Here is a 15011-nt window from a genome sequence, read left to right on the forward strand (position 1 = left end):
GGATGTCTAGTCCTTCAATATGCTGTCATAGCTTTAAACCTGAAATACTTAATTTAGAAAAATCTCACAATGACTGTTCTCTTTCTTACATTTTATTGTTCAGGGTTTTGATTGTTAAGTACAGAAGATGATAACCAGAAATAACAGACACAAATTTTCATAGAGTTTTTCGTTGTGTTGTAATAATGAGGACACTGATTTCTTTTTGCTCACTGGTTCCCATTTTTAACCTACTGAATATGTGAATGAATGAAAACTGCATGTGCTTACAACTTTGTACTTCCTCATACTTCTTTATTTATAGTATTTACATTCTCCTTCTGTGGGGAAATCTAACAAAAGCAAGAACACTAAGTTCAAATATTGTGTTTTCTGGGGTGTATGTGTTTGTGCATAGGTGTTGACTCTCCTGTTTTCTTCCACCATGGCATGTTCTTTCCTGAGATTGGTTTGTAGAAAATCAAGTAACTTGGAAATTATTCTTAATCTTGCTGTGAGTCAAAGAACTCACTCATCAACAAATGTTTATTAATCTCTCTGGAAGTATCTGAGGTTGATTCAGTTTTTTTTAAAGTGGTGTGGGGTAAATTGGCAGAGGCCACCTATAATCATTGTTTGCTTGCTACTTCCTGCCAAATTGCAAATGGAAGCTAATGAAATGAGGTCTTACAGTAGGTCTGAAGATAGGTTGTTGTTGTCCAACTTTGGGTAGGTATGTTTGAAATTCAGTTCCAGAGAGGCCCATGGAGAAATCAACAGATCCACGTGATCTGATGATGGGATTTTAGTTTGGTTGAAATAATATTTGTATGCTTCCAATTGGGTGTTGTGTTTTGGTGAATGGCTGTAATTTGATACAGAAATATGACCTGTTGTAACTTTAAAATAACAAAGTCTGGTATTTGAAGTCTACAAATTCTGTCAAAAGAACATACTCAGAAAGGTGTATAAGCATCCAAACTTCATTTTTCTGTCTTGGCTCATGTAAACAGCATGGTATGTCTCTCTCTCACAAATCTGTATGGGAGTATCAGAATAAAGAAAGTCTGTGTACAAGTGCTTTGACAGATCTGGCCCAGGAAACAGTCTTGGAGCAGATGTAGCAGACAACACTGCATTGAGTCCAGCAGTTTTAAGCTGTATTCATAGTTCAGAACATCAGGGAAGTATTGTCTGATTTTGCACCCAGTTGTAAAACTACATTTTCTGTGTCTGATTCTTAGATTTCTGACTGTACAATGAACCTATTCAAGCAGCCTTGACCCAATCTAATATTTATTGATTGGGACACCATATTAGAAACGAGCAGAGAATTTGAGTGCCCTTAAACTGAGAAAGTGATGGGAACCCAGGTTTCTTGCTTAACCATATTTTTTTTTTTTTCCAAAAAAAGAGGCTGTTTCCTAGAAATTTCTGATCCAGTTGTCTTTACCTGGAGATATCGCTCAGATTTCTTAAAGAAAGAAGTCTAGACTGAATAGCCTTTACGTGCTACCTCTTTCAGTGAAGAAGATGGAAGGAGCTGGAGTTTGAGAAGTAAATTATTTTTCTAGAAGTCACTTTTCTTTGGGGAGGAATTTGTCTTAAGCTTATATACTTCATTTACAGAGTTTGTCATTTAGCTGTTAGCTACTCTATTAGTGTCTTTGGATTCTGATTTTTTTTTTTCTTAAACTGCTTGCTGGCTTTGACAACGTCAGCTACTTCAAAATACATTGATTTAATAAATAATATTTCAGCCAGAGTATTTCAGGTGAAATCATATGATATCTTGGCCCTGGTTATTTTAATGTGCAATTTTCTATATTGGTGAAACCTGTCACGCACAGGGTAATGCTTCATAATTACAAATAATGTATGTAGAAGAATTTCACTTAATGTATTGTATACTGGAATGTCATAGCTAGTACTATTTCTTTATCAATGCATTGTTCTTGCACTTCCCCTCAATGATCTCCATTCAGAGGCAGTGGAGTGTCAGGAAATTGCAATCAGTTTGTGTTTCCAAACAGTTGTAAATGAGGTTTCTTTTAAAGTAAGCACAAGGGAAATTCAATAACTTTTTTTTTAGCTATCCATTTTTGTGGTGAAATTTCTAGCTTATAATGGTATTATGTAAATGAAGCACTAGCCAGAAGTTTGTGTTTTTTTAGTATTAGTAGTATATATAGTAGATGACTGAAGTCGTGTCCAGCTCTCATGGAAGCTACAAAACTGATTATATGTGTAAAGACAAATAATGAATTAAACCTTTACTAACTGTATGTTGACTGCAGACCCTAGTGGAGATAAAACACAGGGAGAAAATAGTTTTTTCTGCTAGAGTAATTTCTTCTTGCCAAATAATACAGTAGGCAGATGAAAACCCTTTTGCTGACATTGTGGCATCTATGTAACAGTCCATAATCTCAGTTTTTGTTTGAGAAAATATTTCACAGTAATCCTTGTAATCCTTCTTTGCCTTTGATCCAAATTTATTCTCATTGGAAATACCTGACTAGATTTGTATTTCTTGTTTCAGATGAGACCTCTCTAGTATTAATAATTACTTTTAAGGTACATTCCTGTTTCTGATGGATCTGTCTCACATCATATCTTGACAGATCTGCTTTTTCCACAGCTGCTGTATTTGACAAGTTAGTGGTCTGACAGTTGAGTCAGTCCTGTCTTCAACTTGTTGATTCTCATTATGCACTTTGATATTAATTTTTATTCTGCAAGAAACTATTCTGTACGTTAAAATTTGATAGTATGGTGTTATATATGTCCCTGAGGTAATTCTGATGCCCCCTTTACATTTGTTGTCAGAATTCATCAGTGTGCTATTTAGTGCATATAAACAATTATCCAAAGCATCAAGTTAGGTCGTTCCCCAAATCAGTTTTTTAGAGCTTTCACTTCAGTCGTAGTTCTCGTGCTAATGTAGTTCATTTTGTAGTGGGTTCTTTTGCCACTTAGATTCCTGTATTAACCTATAGGTTGTTGGAATTGTCTTGCATGGCACCACACTGAAGTATTCTGAAGGTTAAGTGTAGTGTGGTTCCTTTGTCTAGAAAAGCACAAAAATATCAACCAACTTGAGTAAAATTTCTGGTGCTGTGATTTATCCTCTTTCTCTTGGGTTTTAGTTATTTTCTTCAAAACTTAGTCTAAAACCTTTCAGACTGTTGAGGTCAAACAAGTTTGTGGTTGGCTGAGCCACACTTGCATCTAAATCGTGTGGTGCTTCATGTAGAGAAGGTCCCATTGAACCTTGGCCTATTTTGTTTTTCAATGTGACTGCTAGTTAATTACCAAATCATGGGTTATGCAATGCAATTACCACCTCTAGCATAATCTTTCTTCATAATGGATCTGTTCCCTAACTCTTACGCAGGCTGTGTGGTATCAGGACCTGGATCACAACACCTTTAGAGCTACCCTTCGGATACCATGTCTGGCTTCATTGTCTCTGGAATTCTTAGGAGGCTTTCTTCTGGCCTGAGGTGTGAGATCCAGGACAAGGTTTATAATCCCATTTGACTCATGTATGCTTGCGATTTCCTTTTGAGGTTGAGATCACTCCAGAGTTGCTTTAGCACAGTATTGTTTTGCTTCACACCAGTTTGACTTAAATTCACTATGGTTCTCTGTTTAGAGCCATATATTATAACACCTTTTTTTGATTGGCATGTTTTGTTACTGCTTATCAGCCCCCAAAAGTGCAAGTTCCTTCATAGTGTCCTACTTCAGAAGTAATTCCAGTTTAACAAAAATCATGCTTTCTTAACAACTTAGGTTAGGTTGATTTTTAATGCGACTCTTTTTTTAATTAAGATCTATCACTCGATTTTTGCCTGCTAACTATAAGTTTATTTTTGTAATTGAGAAGAGTGTTTTCAGTGGTTTGATGCAACATGAAGATGTTAATTATTGATTTCAACACGCTTTAATTTACATCTGTCTTCTGCAATAAATTAGAGGGAAAATAAATGGATTAAGATAGTAGAAGCCAGAATGTTGCAATTACTATCGCTTCTACTGAGTTTTGCTTAGATAGAAATTAAAATCTTACTTTTAATAGATTTTTTTATTAAAGATTTAATAGAATTGCTTTGAAAGTGCTTAAATGATTTTGTAAAATAAGATTTTAATAGTAGCTGATTTAATAAATATGTTAACATAATGATACATACGCAGATGAGTAAAACTGTTCAAGTTCCCAAAGAGATTAAGTGGGTAACTTCTGTTAAAATTGATAAAATTGAACACCAGGAAGTTGTCAGTGACCTGAGTTACACAAACTGTTGTAGCTGTTACATGTTTGGATTTTGAAGAGCGTTCCATTTAGGTTCTGTACTGTAATACTCAGAAAATCTGATCCCAGGTATTTCAGGCTTTCAAAATTAGATTCTTTTACTAATAGATTGGACAGAGGAAAATGAACATCCGTTCTCAACTACATCATATTCTCTCATAAACTGAGAGCGTTTTGAGAGTGAATGTATGATGCAGTTGAGGAGCAGAGGTGTTCCTCAGGAACATATTGCTTCTGTAACTAAAACTGGAGGTCTGGTGTAAAGTCAATGTGGTCTGTTGTATGAAGTTTTCACTTTCTCTTAGGCATGAGTATATTAAAATGTCAACTGCTTGTCCGTTGCAAAGCCAGGCACATCGTTGTTTTCCTATTTATAAAGGGTGAGTTAACCTGTATGTAGTTAGTTTCAGTAAGTCCTTACTCGTTGTGCTTTTCCATGACAGCTTAGTACTTCAGCTGAACCATTTTTTATGTAAATATTAAAATATTTATAAAAGGCATTTAGCTGTTTTAAGCTTCTAATAAGTTAGCTCAATGAATGTGAGGAGTGGTTTGAAAGGGACTGAGATTGCACAGGAGAGCACACTTGTGCCTTGCAAAATTGATCTAAAATGTTTTGGGAATGTCTCATAATGAGGAAGCTGAAGATGTGTCAAGTCCTTCTTCTAGAAGCTTTTTAACATCAGAATTATTTGTTTTTTCTTTTTTTTTGTTTGTTTGTTTGTTTGTTTGTTTGTTTTTCTATTTAATGATTTTGAAGTCTGTAAGCTGAAGCTCCAAATTAGTTGTGGGAAATCTGTAAATGTTTAGGTTTTTAATATAACATTGACATGAATGGTGAGAACAAAGTTAACTGTTAGGCCTCTGTGCTTTTCATGATCTGACAAAAAAAATCTTACAAAATTTTATGGAAAGTGTTAGAAGACTTGAAGTTGGGGATCATTTACAATTTATAGCTTAAGCACCAGTCAAAGTCTTATTCAATCGTGACAGTTGTCAGGTTCCTTAGGACAAGGCTGCTTCATGGGGACTGTGTCAAGAGTTAATGTTCACATTCAGTCACTAGAAGTAGTGGGTGGTTTTCCTTTAGGTAGACAATCCTACATTTGTCTACTTCAGGGTTTCTTCTGTGTCTGTTTGGACCATCTGACTTACCTAGATAAGAATACTGGAAAATTCTTTCCCATCTTTCTCCCATGTAACCTGTAAGAGCAAAAATATACTACCATCTGAAATAAATATCTTGCCAAGTAAGTTGCTAAGAGACAACTTCAGGCAAATTTCAGAAGGGCAAGTAACTGCAATAAAAATCTTCACTGGTAGAGATACTGTGGAAAATAGTTGTGTAATTGGATGGTTTATGCATTAAAAATTTAAGTGACTTAGTACTGCTCTCAGCTGCTTTGTAACACTGTTTGCAAACACACATGGGCATCCATTTAAATACTTGGAATGAAATGTTGAAAGTCATCTGGTATAGGAACTTGTTTAAAGAAATTTGACTTAGTGGTTAGGACTTCATAAAATCTCTGTTGCAGAATCAGCCATGCTGACCCTGTATCCAAGGAAATACAGAAATCAGAGATGAAAAGTGAGAGAGAATCTGCATCAGCACATCAGAAACTAATCTTGTTATCATGGCCTTAAAACTTTTGTTAGGATATGTGTAGTTGTAGTATGTACCTTGATTGAAGAAATGCTGGTTTATGGCACTTTCTGATTGACTTAGATTTTTACAGAGGTAATATTGTTAAAAAGCAGAATGGCCTTTGCATTTTTGGCAAAGTAGACAATGTTTTGGGAATAATTGTGTGGAAACCTACAGTCGATCTGGCTGTTGGTCCCCCATAGTGTGTTAGCATTTGATAGGAAGCTCCTTTCTGGATATATTCTAGTGGCTTTCAGTTTATTTGGATAGCTGTCTTTGAAACTAACACGTTATGGGATAGCACACATTCAAGTGTGTTAGTAAATGCTTGAAAACTTATTTACAGAGGGTGTGTTACTCTCTGTGCCTTGTGGGTGAACTGGAAAGGTAAATAAAGACTATACCTTATAATATATTCAGGTGAGAGAGTATCAAACAGATATTTTTGTCTACTGCTGAAACAACTTTTGAGATGCCGTAGCTTTGTTTTTACTTATTAGGAAATTTGGAGCTTAAGCTTTGCCTTCTTGTGCTTGTTTTCGCTATTATCGTTTAGCTAGAGTTGGAAGGTATAGCAAACGAACTTAAAAATTAGCAAGGAAATTATTCTATGATATAAATACTTTGTACAATTTAAACTACTTTTCCATCATATTTTACTTCAAAATTGAATTATATGGTTATCTGGATGTCTTGTGAGAACTGATCTCAATTAAAAATTACACATGATTCTATTTTCATGTCTGTTTGTGTGGTGGAAATAGTACAATATGGTATTAAAGAAAAGCTTGAACCTTAAAATTAAGACAACTACCTTAGGTTGAATAGCAGAGAAGTATATCATAAATGGCATTATTCTTTGGGGAAAAAAATACGTGTTTTTTTCTTTAGAAGAAATTTGGATTGTGAATCATTTGATAAAATTTAGGTGTAACGATAGGTTGCATAGTAAGCAACCCTTTTGAGACCTGGGTTCAGATGTAACTTCTATCACAAGTGAAAGTGAGTCTTGTGAGAGTTTCCTTTTGAAACTAAGTCATTTAACTTGGCGTTGCTATTGTCTTAAGAATGGCAGATTAAGAATATGGTAGATAACGTGTATTTGTAATGAACGTTTCCAGTGCGAGTTGTACAGTACCTGACATCTGTTTCCTCATTTTGATAAGTACTAAAATTTTCACAGAGTATATTTTAACTGTAGTGATGATTGTTTCTAGAAGTTACAGTTTTAGATAGGCTTTTATGTATTTAGTTATACAGTACAAAACTTAAAAGATTCCTTTGTTTTATTAGGAGTCCACATCTCCAGTTGTTTCACCACAGCAATCCCCACCAACCTCTCCACATACATGGAGGAAGCACAGCCGCCATCCCAGCGGAGGGAATAATGAACGACCTCTTGCTGGACCTGGGCCTTTTTGGGCTCCATTTAGTGAAGCACAACCAGGTATAAATGTCTTCTGTTATGCTTCAGCTGTAGCACAAAGTTGTGAAATTCTGAAATAAGTATATTAAGTAACTGAGTTTAGAGCAATTTATCTTTATGTTTTCCAGTTCTGGAAACTTCATTGTAGATTCAAACCTTCATGTTGGTGTCAGCATTATGGAATTTGTGGCCTCTTGTATATGGCAGATCCATTTCTCAGCACGGTATGGGAAATGGAGTTTGGAGGGAGGGAGAAGATGAAGGTGGAAAGTTATAATAAGAAGTTGACACCTCACTGATAGGAACCATCAATATACCCAGAAATGTGGGAGCTCAAGGAAAGAGGCAGATAATGTATTTTGTTTGAATTATGTTTCTGGTAGATGAGGTGACTTGTCAGAACAACTAACTCTCTTTTTGCTTCCTTTAAAGTTCACGTAAGCATGACTGAAGCTACTGTATCTCAGATGTGTCAAAATAGAATCGTTTGTTTTTTGTCTGAAGTTTTCATCCTTTCATGTTCTTCGTTTAACATGAAGACCCTCACTGTTGTTTGTATTTTTGTGCTCTGAAAAAGATTTTTCCCTTAGTATCTCAAATTTGAAGAAGCTCTGTTTTATTTTCTGATATCTGTTAGACTTGCATTTGGGAACGGTGTAGTAATTCTAATTCAGATTTCATTTTGATACTCATAAATAATCGTTGCATTTTGTAGGCTGTGATTTCAGGTTGAACTGTCGTTGGTTGGTTATTTCAGCCTTGATATTCTAACTGATCTTTCAGTTTATCCTTACTCCATAGTTATAAGCATCCATAGAGGACCAGGTATTAAGTTGTTAGAATTGGTTGAATAAAGAAATAAAACTTATTTTCGTGGACATTTAGAAGTGAAATGGGTTTTATGAACAGGTTTGTCACTGTTTGGCTGGAACTTAATAGTAAATAATACTCAATTTAGAATCAAAAATAAATGTTATTAGTATCTTTGGGCTTTAGTCCAGCCATTTAAGCATACTGTTTGCGATTTTTTTTCAGCAGTTTCTTGATATCTCTTCCTTTGCAAAGTTTAGTTGCTTTTCTTGCAAGCTTGAAATAGAAGTTAGAAAGAAGCTATCAAACTTAGGCAGTCAAGGACTACAAGGAAGCATGGAAACTACTACTATATGAAGTGTTCAATATTGCCCTTCAAAATAAAGTTATAATATTATGTTAACGCTTCAGTTTGCCAGTGCTTCCCCTATGATGTCTATTGAATCTTTTTTCAGAAGTTTGAAAAACTTTCTGAATTAGTTCAGCATATGCTGATTTTATATTCCGTACTGAAACATATCCATAGTGTGTTTAGTGTGTTTAAAGTAATACAGAGACGCTGTTAAAGAAAGATTGTTTGTTCTGCCAGTGCTAAGGATAGAGGGAATTTCCATATATTTAATAAAAATTGTCATCCTCATTCACTGGATTTTAAAGATATGATTGTGTAGAAAAACGAGAGTTCTGATGTTTAGGTGTAGAACCTATGTTTAGGTGTAGAACTGTTGGTTGCTTTCCTTAAAAACAGTGTTGCAATCTCATCTTGATTCTGATGTAAAATGTTGCTGAGAAATCAGGTAACTTGCAGCTACTTTATTTCACTAGGAGTTGAGTAAGGACTATGTCATTTCACCTGTGATCCAAGAAAAGTAAGAACCCAGGTCTCTGCTTGTATTTCGTAGTTTGTGAAATACTGTTTGAGAATAGTGGTGGGGTTGTCAACTGAAAGCATGGATCCTCACGTGTGAAAATATTTCTGATGGGTCTAATAATAGCATGTTGCCTTTAATCAGACAAAATTTGAAGCATACTTTCCATTTGAAGAAAGGTGTGTTCAAATAAATATTATGACCTGTGCATAATAAAGACAATTCAGTGCATCGTCATATTCCCACCATGAAGAAAATTGAGTACTAATTTCTGTATCAAATCAGGTGTACAATAAATTAATAGATAATGACTCAATTGTCATTAATTGACCGTACACATAGTCTAGTATCAGTAGTATCAAGCAACACTTAGAGCTGAAGTTCTTAATTTCTTGAGGAAGAAAATTGGTTCCTGTCAGTTATGATAGTGATTCTTCATAAGGAGCTGGAATCTGAGGCACTGTCATGACTAGCTCAGTGAGTTTACACAAGTGATCTAAAATCATAAGTTAAGGTTTGTTACCATCTTTGTTCAAGACCTTTTTGTTAAGGTGGACCCTAAAAGATGTATTTTACTTTAACATCAGGAATGAAGTTTGGTGACAGACACAAGTCACCCGTGGGAAGTAAAGTTTATGGTTAGTTTAGGTCTCATCCTTAAATGTTAGTCAGTTCTATTAAAACCTGAGGCTATCAAGTCTTCCAGGTGTCTGATTCACATTTGTTAAGGTAAAGCTGTTCAAAATTATGTTAATGTTCCCAAGCAAAAATGTCTGACTGCTAAACTACCCCAGCCTTTTCATGTTTTATTGCTGAGCATGGTGCTATGTGGTGTGGAATATCTCTGGTTAGTCTGGGTCATCTGCCTGGTTGTATCCCCTCCCAGCCCCTTGCACATTCCCCAGTCTATTCACTGAGGCGGGGGCAGAGAGAAACAAAGTTTTGATGCTCTTTAAACACTGTTCAGTCATAGCTGAAACACTGATTCACTATTGTTCTGGTCACAAATTTAAAACATAGAACTGTATTAGCTGCTATAACTCCATCCCAGCCAAATCCACTACATACAGAAACAGAATTGAATGTGAGGTAGGACCCTCCTGCTTCTAGAATTACAGAAGAGGAATAAATTCAGTTAAATTCAGCTGATTTTGCATTCTAGCTTTAGCATCTAGAAGGATACTGACTCTGATACGCCTGGGAGAAAGCACCCCTTCTGCATGCCCAAATTCAAATGGTTAAGTGACGTGTCATGGGACTAGAATTTATTTTTAGGTTTGATCATCTTGTAGTTTGGACTGAAGACAGAGCTGAGCATTTGTGTTGGTATAATATCCAAATAATCATTTTCAACTACTCAAAAAATGTCTTCTGTTTAGTCATAGGGTCTCTGCTAGCTTTCTTTGGCATTACGTGAAAGCTTTATTTCAATGTTTGAATATGTATGAGAATTTGCAGCCCCAAGCCATTCTAACTTGTTTTCCTTGTTGGGAGTGATTTTGATACAGCTAGTGAAATCAGCAATCAGGAAACTTTGTGGACAGAAGTTGAGGATATCTATTGCTTGAATTTATGGAGCTTGCAGGGCACTATATGGTCCTTTGTCTCCTACTTGATACTTGAGTAATTACTGATACTTGGCCTTGTTACAGGTGTAGTTATTCAGGGAGGGAGGAGCTCTACAGCACTTCATTATTGTACTCACCTGGTTTTGTTTCTTCACAAATAAGTGGTAAGGAGAGCTAGTTTGCAAAACTACTTGAAAAATTAGTTCTCAAAAGAAAATCCCCATTGACATATCTTACTGAAAAGTATAAGCTACTTCTTATCCAGATAAACTATAAACATAAAAAACAGTCTAAAGTGAAGGGGTAACTTTTCTCCTAAGGGAAATCAGATCACTTTCCAAAAGTGTTGGTATTCAAGCTATAGGAGAAGAATATAGAGCAGCCACAGGAATTCAAGTTATGTCTTCATAGTAAACATTGTATTAAGACTTCTAGCTTGTCCTGATCTGATAATCAGTGTTAGGCATATGCTCTATTCACAGTGCTTCTGATGGTGTTCTCTGATAGAAGCAGACAGTTTTGAAGTTTTATTTCTTCATTTGTTTTACAGATCATAAGTACTGACTGAGTCTTCCCTATGACTCAGTTTTTTCCACCTTCTCTTCTACCAGTGTTCCCAGTCTGGATTTGTAGTTTGAGAAACTGGGGAGTGATTTTTTTTCTAATTCAAGTGTGAAATAGATGTAGTTTTTGATGATTGAGATCTACTGGCTCATGAATGTGTGTCTAGGTGCCCACAGTTACTGGCAGTCTTCTTTTCAGTGTCCTAAAAGACATAGGATGTCTGTCCCCTAAAAAATCAGCATAGCTAGAACAGCAGAACAAGAGTGTCCTTGGAAGATTTGAACAGAGAGAAAGGAATAATGTGTGTGAAGTACTTGGAAGTTAAGACAATTTGGTGCTACTGGTGTCCCCATTTCTATGACAGTACTGCTTTGGAAAAGGTGCAATGCAAAGAGGGGTACAGATTGAACAGTACTAAAACTGTTGGAAGAAATAAAGGTAGGAGGAAAAGAAATAAAGGTAGGAGGAAACATACAAGCTTAGTGATAACCATGTCAGTGGCTGCTAGGCAGGGAAGAGGAAAGCAGTTTTACCAGAAGTAAACTTGGAGCCATTTTCATTTTACCAGAAGTAAACTTGGAGCCATCTCCATTTTCATTGGAGAGATGGGAAGGATTTGCCTGAATCTTGTCTGTTAGCGCTATACTGAGAGAGAGTAGGTGGATAGAAATTGAGCTTTCCTGCATGCTTCTTTCTAAAGCTTTAGAGTTAGGCTAGCTACTGAAAAACAGCAAGGCAAAAAGAATGTTCAAATGCATTGCCTTTATTCTCAGGAATTTGGGCTAGTCACTAGAAGCTCCAGGTAAAATAGGGAGCATTCAGAAGTGGAGGCACGGTAGTGGACAAGTTAGTTAATAGTGGCTCTTTATCCTAGGAAAGCCCATTTAAAAAAAAACCGGGGGGGGGGTTCTATTTCATTATCTTGTTGAAAATCAGAAATAACATAACCTTTAAGTTTTGTATATTTGATTTATCTCTTCCAAAAATTTTATATCTTTCTCCATTTTTCCTCTTTGTAATGTGAGGTTAAATGTGTTATGTACAATTATGGCTGTTACATATTGGAGAACAATATACAACCTGGTTTTAACCATTTTTCTCATTACTTTGTTAGAAAAAGGTCCTTTGTGGAACTAAAAAGTAACTACATACTGTCAAATATTAATTAGCAGCTTTGTATACTAGCAGCATTACTGTTACTCAAGGTGTTAGCCCTAAGTGTGCCTCACTGATTTTCAGATTTCCTTTGCTGCTTACTACAGGTTGTGTACCTGTAGTGTTTTCAACCTCCAAGAACCTGAAACTGTTGGCTTCACGGAATAAATAGCCTATATGAACATGGATTATTCTAGCAATAGTTTGTCAGTTTCTTGAGAATACATTTTGGGGTTTTATTGCTTCAATTTGGATCTTAGTGGCAGTTGTGTCATTAACATACTTTTTGTTTGTGGGTTGTGTGGTTTGCTTATAAAAAGTCACAAAAAGTTGGCCTGCCTCTTAAAAGGGAATCTGCTTCTATAGAGGAGACAAGTTCCTATTTACATTCTTCTTGAAATAAAACATTTCAAGAGAAATCATTTTCTTATTCAAGAAGAGTAAAGTATTCAGTTCCACAACTGCTGTTTAGATTTAAGGAGTTCAGCATTTCTTTTAAGAACTGAGGAGTTGAAAGGAGTCCTGGAATTCTTCTAGCCTTCTAAATGGTTCATTTTCCCTCTTCTCTGAGTTCCTTGTACACAGAACAGTAGATGGCCAAATCTTTTAAGGTTTGCTTCATCATTGTTTTAATAATAATAATTTTAATCATTGTTCTAACAGCAGTATTTAAGAAGTAGCTTATAACAAGGCACTGGGTGAATGACAGTTACTGTGTTCCAGTTACTTAATACACTGCAGATGTCATCAGTATGCCTTTTATAAACTAGACTGCTTTTAAGTAGCTGAGTTAATTTTTTTTAAAATAATTTCTAAGCTTTATGTGATGAAAAGTGTGAGATTAGGAGGAAATTCAAAGGCTGTGGTTTTGAAAGATGAACTATAACCATAAAAACAGAAGTTTAAAATAAGTGGTGTGCTGAGATCACTTGCCACTTTTAAACAACTGTCCATACAGGAGCTCATTTCAATTAAGTTAAAACTTTGAGTATTATTCAAGAATTATTAAGTATATGAAACCCAATTTAAATTTTATACACATCCAATAAATTTGTTCATCGCTTCTATATTTTTAGTACAAATCTAAGTTCACCTAATGTAGAAATCTACAAGAGTTGTCAGGAGATAAACTCTTTCACCTTGGTATAATTTGGATTTAGTTTTCTTCACCATTCTCAAAGCGTGTCTTCCTGACAGGAGCCTGTTTTTCAGGCTTTTTTCACTGTTTTCCCTATCTGTAGTTCTTAGACAGTTTTTCAGGGTTGTGTTCTGAAATAAATGTTTCTTCTACTTTCAGGCTCATCTACTTCTAGTGATCCCATATGGTCTGGCCATTCACCACCACCTCACCAAGAAAATTGGGTCAGTTTTGCAGATACCCCACCAACCAGTGCTCTTTTAGCCATGCATCCTGCTTCTGTCCAGGTGTGACACTTTATTGGTATTTAATTTGCTTCATTCAGATTGTTGCAATCCTTTTTTCATATTTTTCACTGCAGATGTTTACTATGTAGCTGTGCTGTAGTCTGTTCAATGCTATATACCCAACAAATACTTATTTAAATTGAGTTGACCTCATTTGGAGTGATTTAACTGGAAGTTACTAATCTTAGAAGTGTCAGCAGTTACAACTTTGAATTATTTGTGCTTAGCTTCTTTGCAAACGTGCTGTGCTTTTTTTTTTTGCTTACATACCAGCAATCATTCCTACCCATGCATATCCATGTGCAAAAATACCCTGTCACTATCCTGTAGATGCAATCTGTTGATAGTTTCTTGTAGTTTTTAAAATACTGTGAGATTTAACTGTGCTTTACTTTTTGAAGGCAAGAAGTTCAGAATTCATAGGAACACTTTAGGTAGATAATACTGAGGAAAAATATTTCATTTCAGGACCAGACAACAGTACGAACTGTAGCATCAGCTACAACAACCAATGAAATTCGTAGGCAATCAAGTAGTTATGATGACCCCTGGAAAATAACTGATGAACAAAGGCAGTATTATGTTAATCAGTTTAAAACCATTCAACCTGATCTAAATGGATTTATACCAGGTAAGTTACTCTTTAAAAAAATATAATTGTGGGTGCAGTAGTTCTGTTACAAAGACTTTGTTGGGTACTCTAGGTTTGCATACCATTCCAAAGAAAGTTCTGCGTTTTACTGATAACTTCCTAGTAAACTGCAGTGTAATTCAAGAAAGGACTTGAAACCAGTGTGCCTTTTTTGTTTCAATTCTAGAAATAAGTTCTGTTTTTTCCCCAAACCTTTGCCAAGTAGCTTATCTCCTTGACCATAAATCTGCAAATCTTCTAATTATTTAACTTGGTTCAGATATTAAAAATTGTTATTGTAATTTTTCAGGATCTGCAGCTAAAGAATTTTTCACTAAATCAAAACTACCTATTCTTGAACTTTCTCATATTTGGTAAGTGTAATGCATATTGAGATTATTTTGAAAGATCACAGCTACCTGGCAATCAGTTACCTAATTTTCTGTTTACTAGGCGTTAAGTAACATTTCACTATTACTCCAGCAAGTTCAGTCTTACATTTATGCAAATATTATTGTAGTGGGCTTCAATGGATCTAGCCTGACACTACTAAAAAGGCATTTTTTAGCTTGTGAATAAATTTCAAGCCCTTCAGAGTAAGGAGTACTTTGACATTTT

General features: G+C 35.4%; 1 protein-coding gene across 16 annotated transcripts in view; it reads left to right on the forward strand.

The window, feature by feature from the left end:
- REPS1 (RALBP1 associated Eps domain containing 1) overlaps positions 1-15011 on the forward strand; it is a 65391-nt gene that overhangs the window by 20995 nt on the left and 29385 nt on the right. For 15 of the 16 annotated variants that reach the window (XM_035320891.1, XM_035320905.1, XM_035320902.1 and 12 more), the window contains exons 4-7: positions 7239-7392; positions 13635-13762; positions 14231-14393; positions 14704-14767. In XM_035320891.1, the coding sequence (XP_035176782.1) occupies positions 7239-7392; positions 13635-13762; positions 14231-14393; positions 14704-14767 (509 nt within the window). The remainder of the gene's footprint in view (positions 1-7238; positions 7393-13634; positions 13763-14230; positions 14394-14703; positions 14768-15011) is intronic. The other variant, XM_035320899.1, reaches the window with a different exon arrangement.

The sequence above is a fragment of the Oxyura jamaicensis genome, chromosome 3 (assembly GCF_011077185.1).
Source record: "Oxyura jamaicensis isolate SHBP4307 breed ruddy duck chromosome 3, BPBGC_Ojam_1.0, whole genome shotgun sequence".
NCBI lineage: Eukaryota > Metazoa > Chordata > Aves > Anseriformes > Anatidae > Oxyura > Oxyura jamaicensis.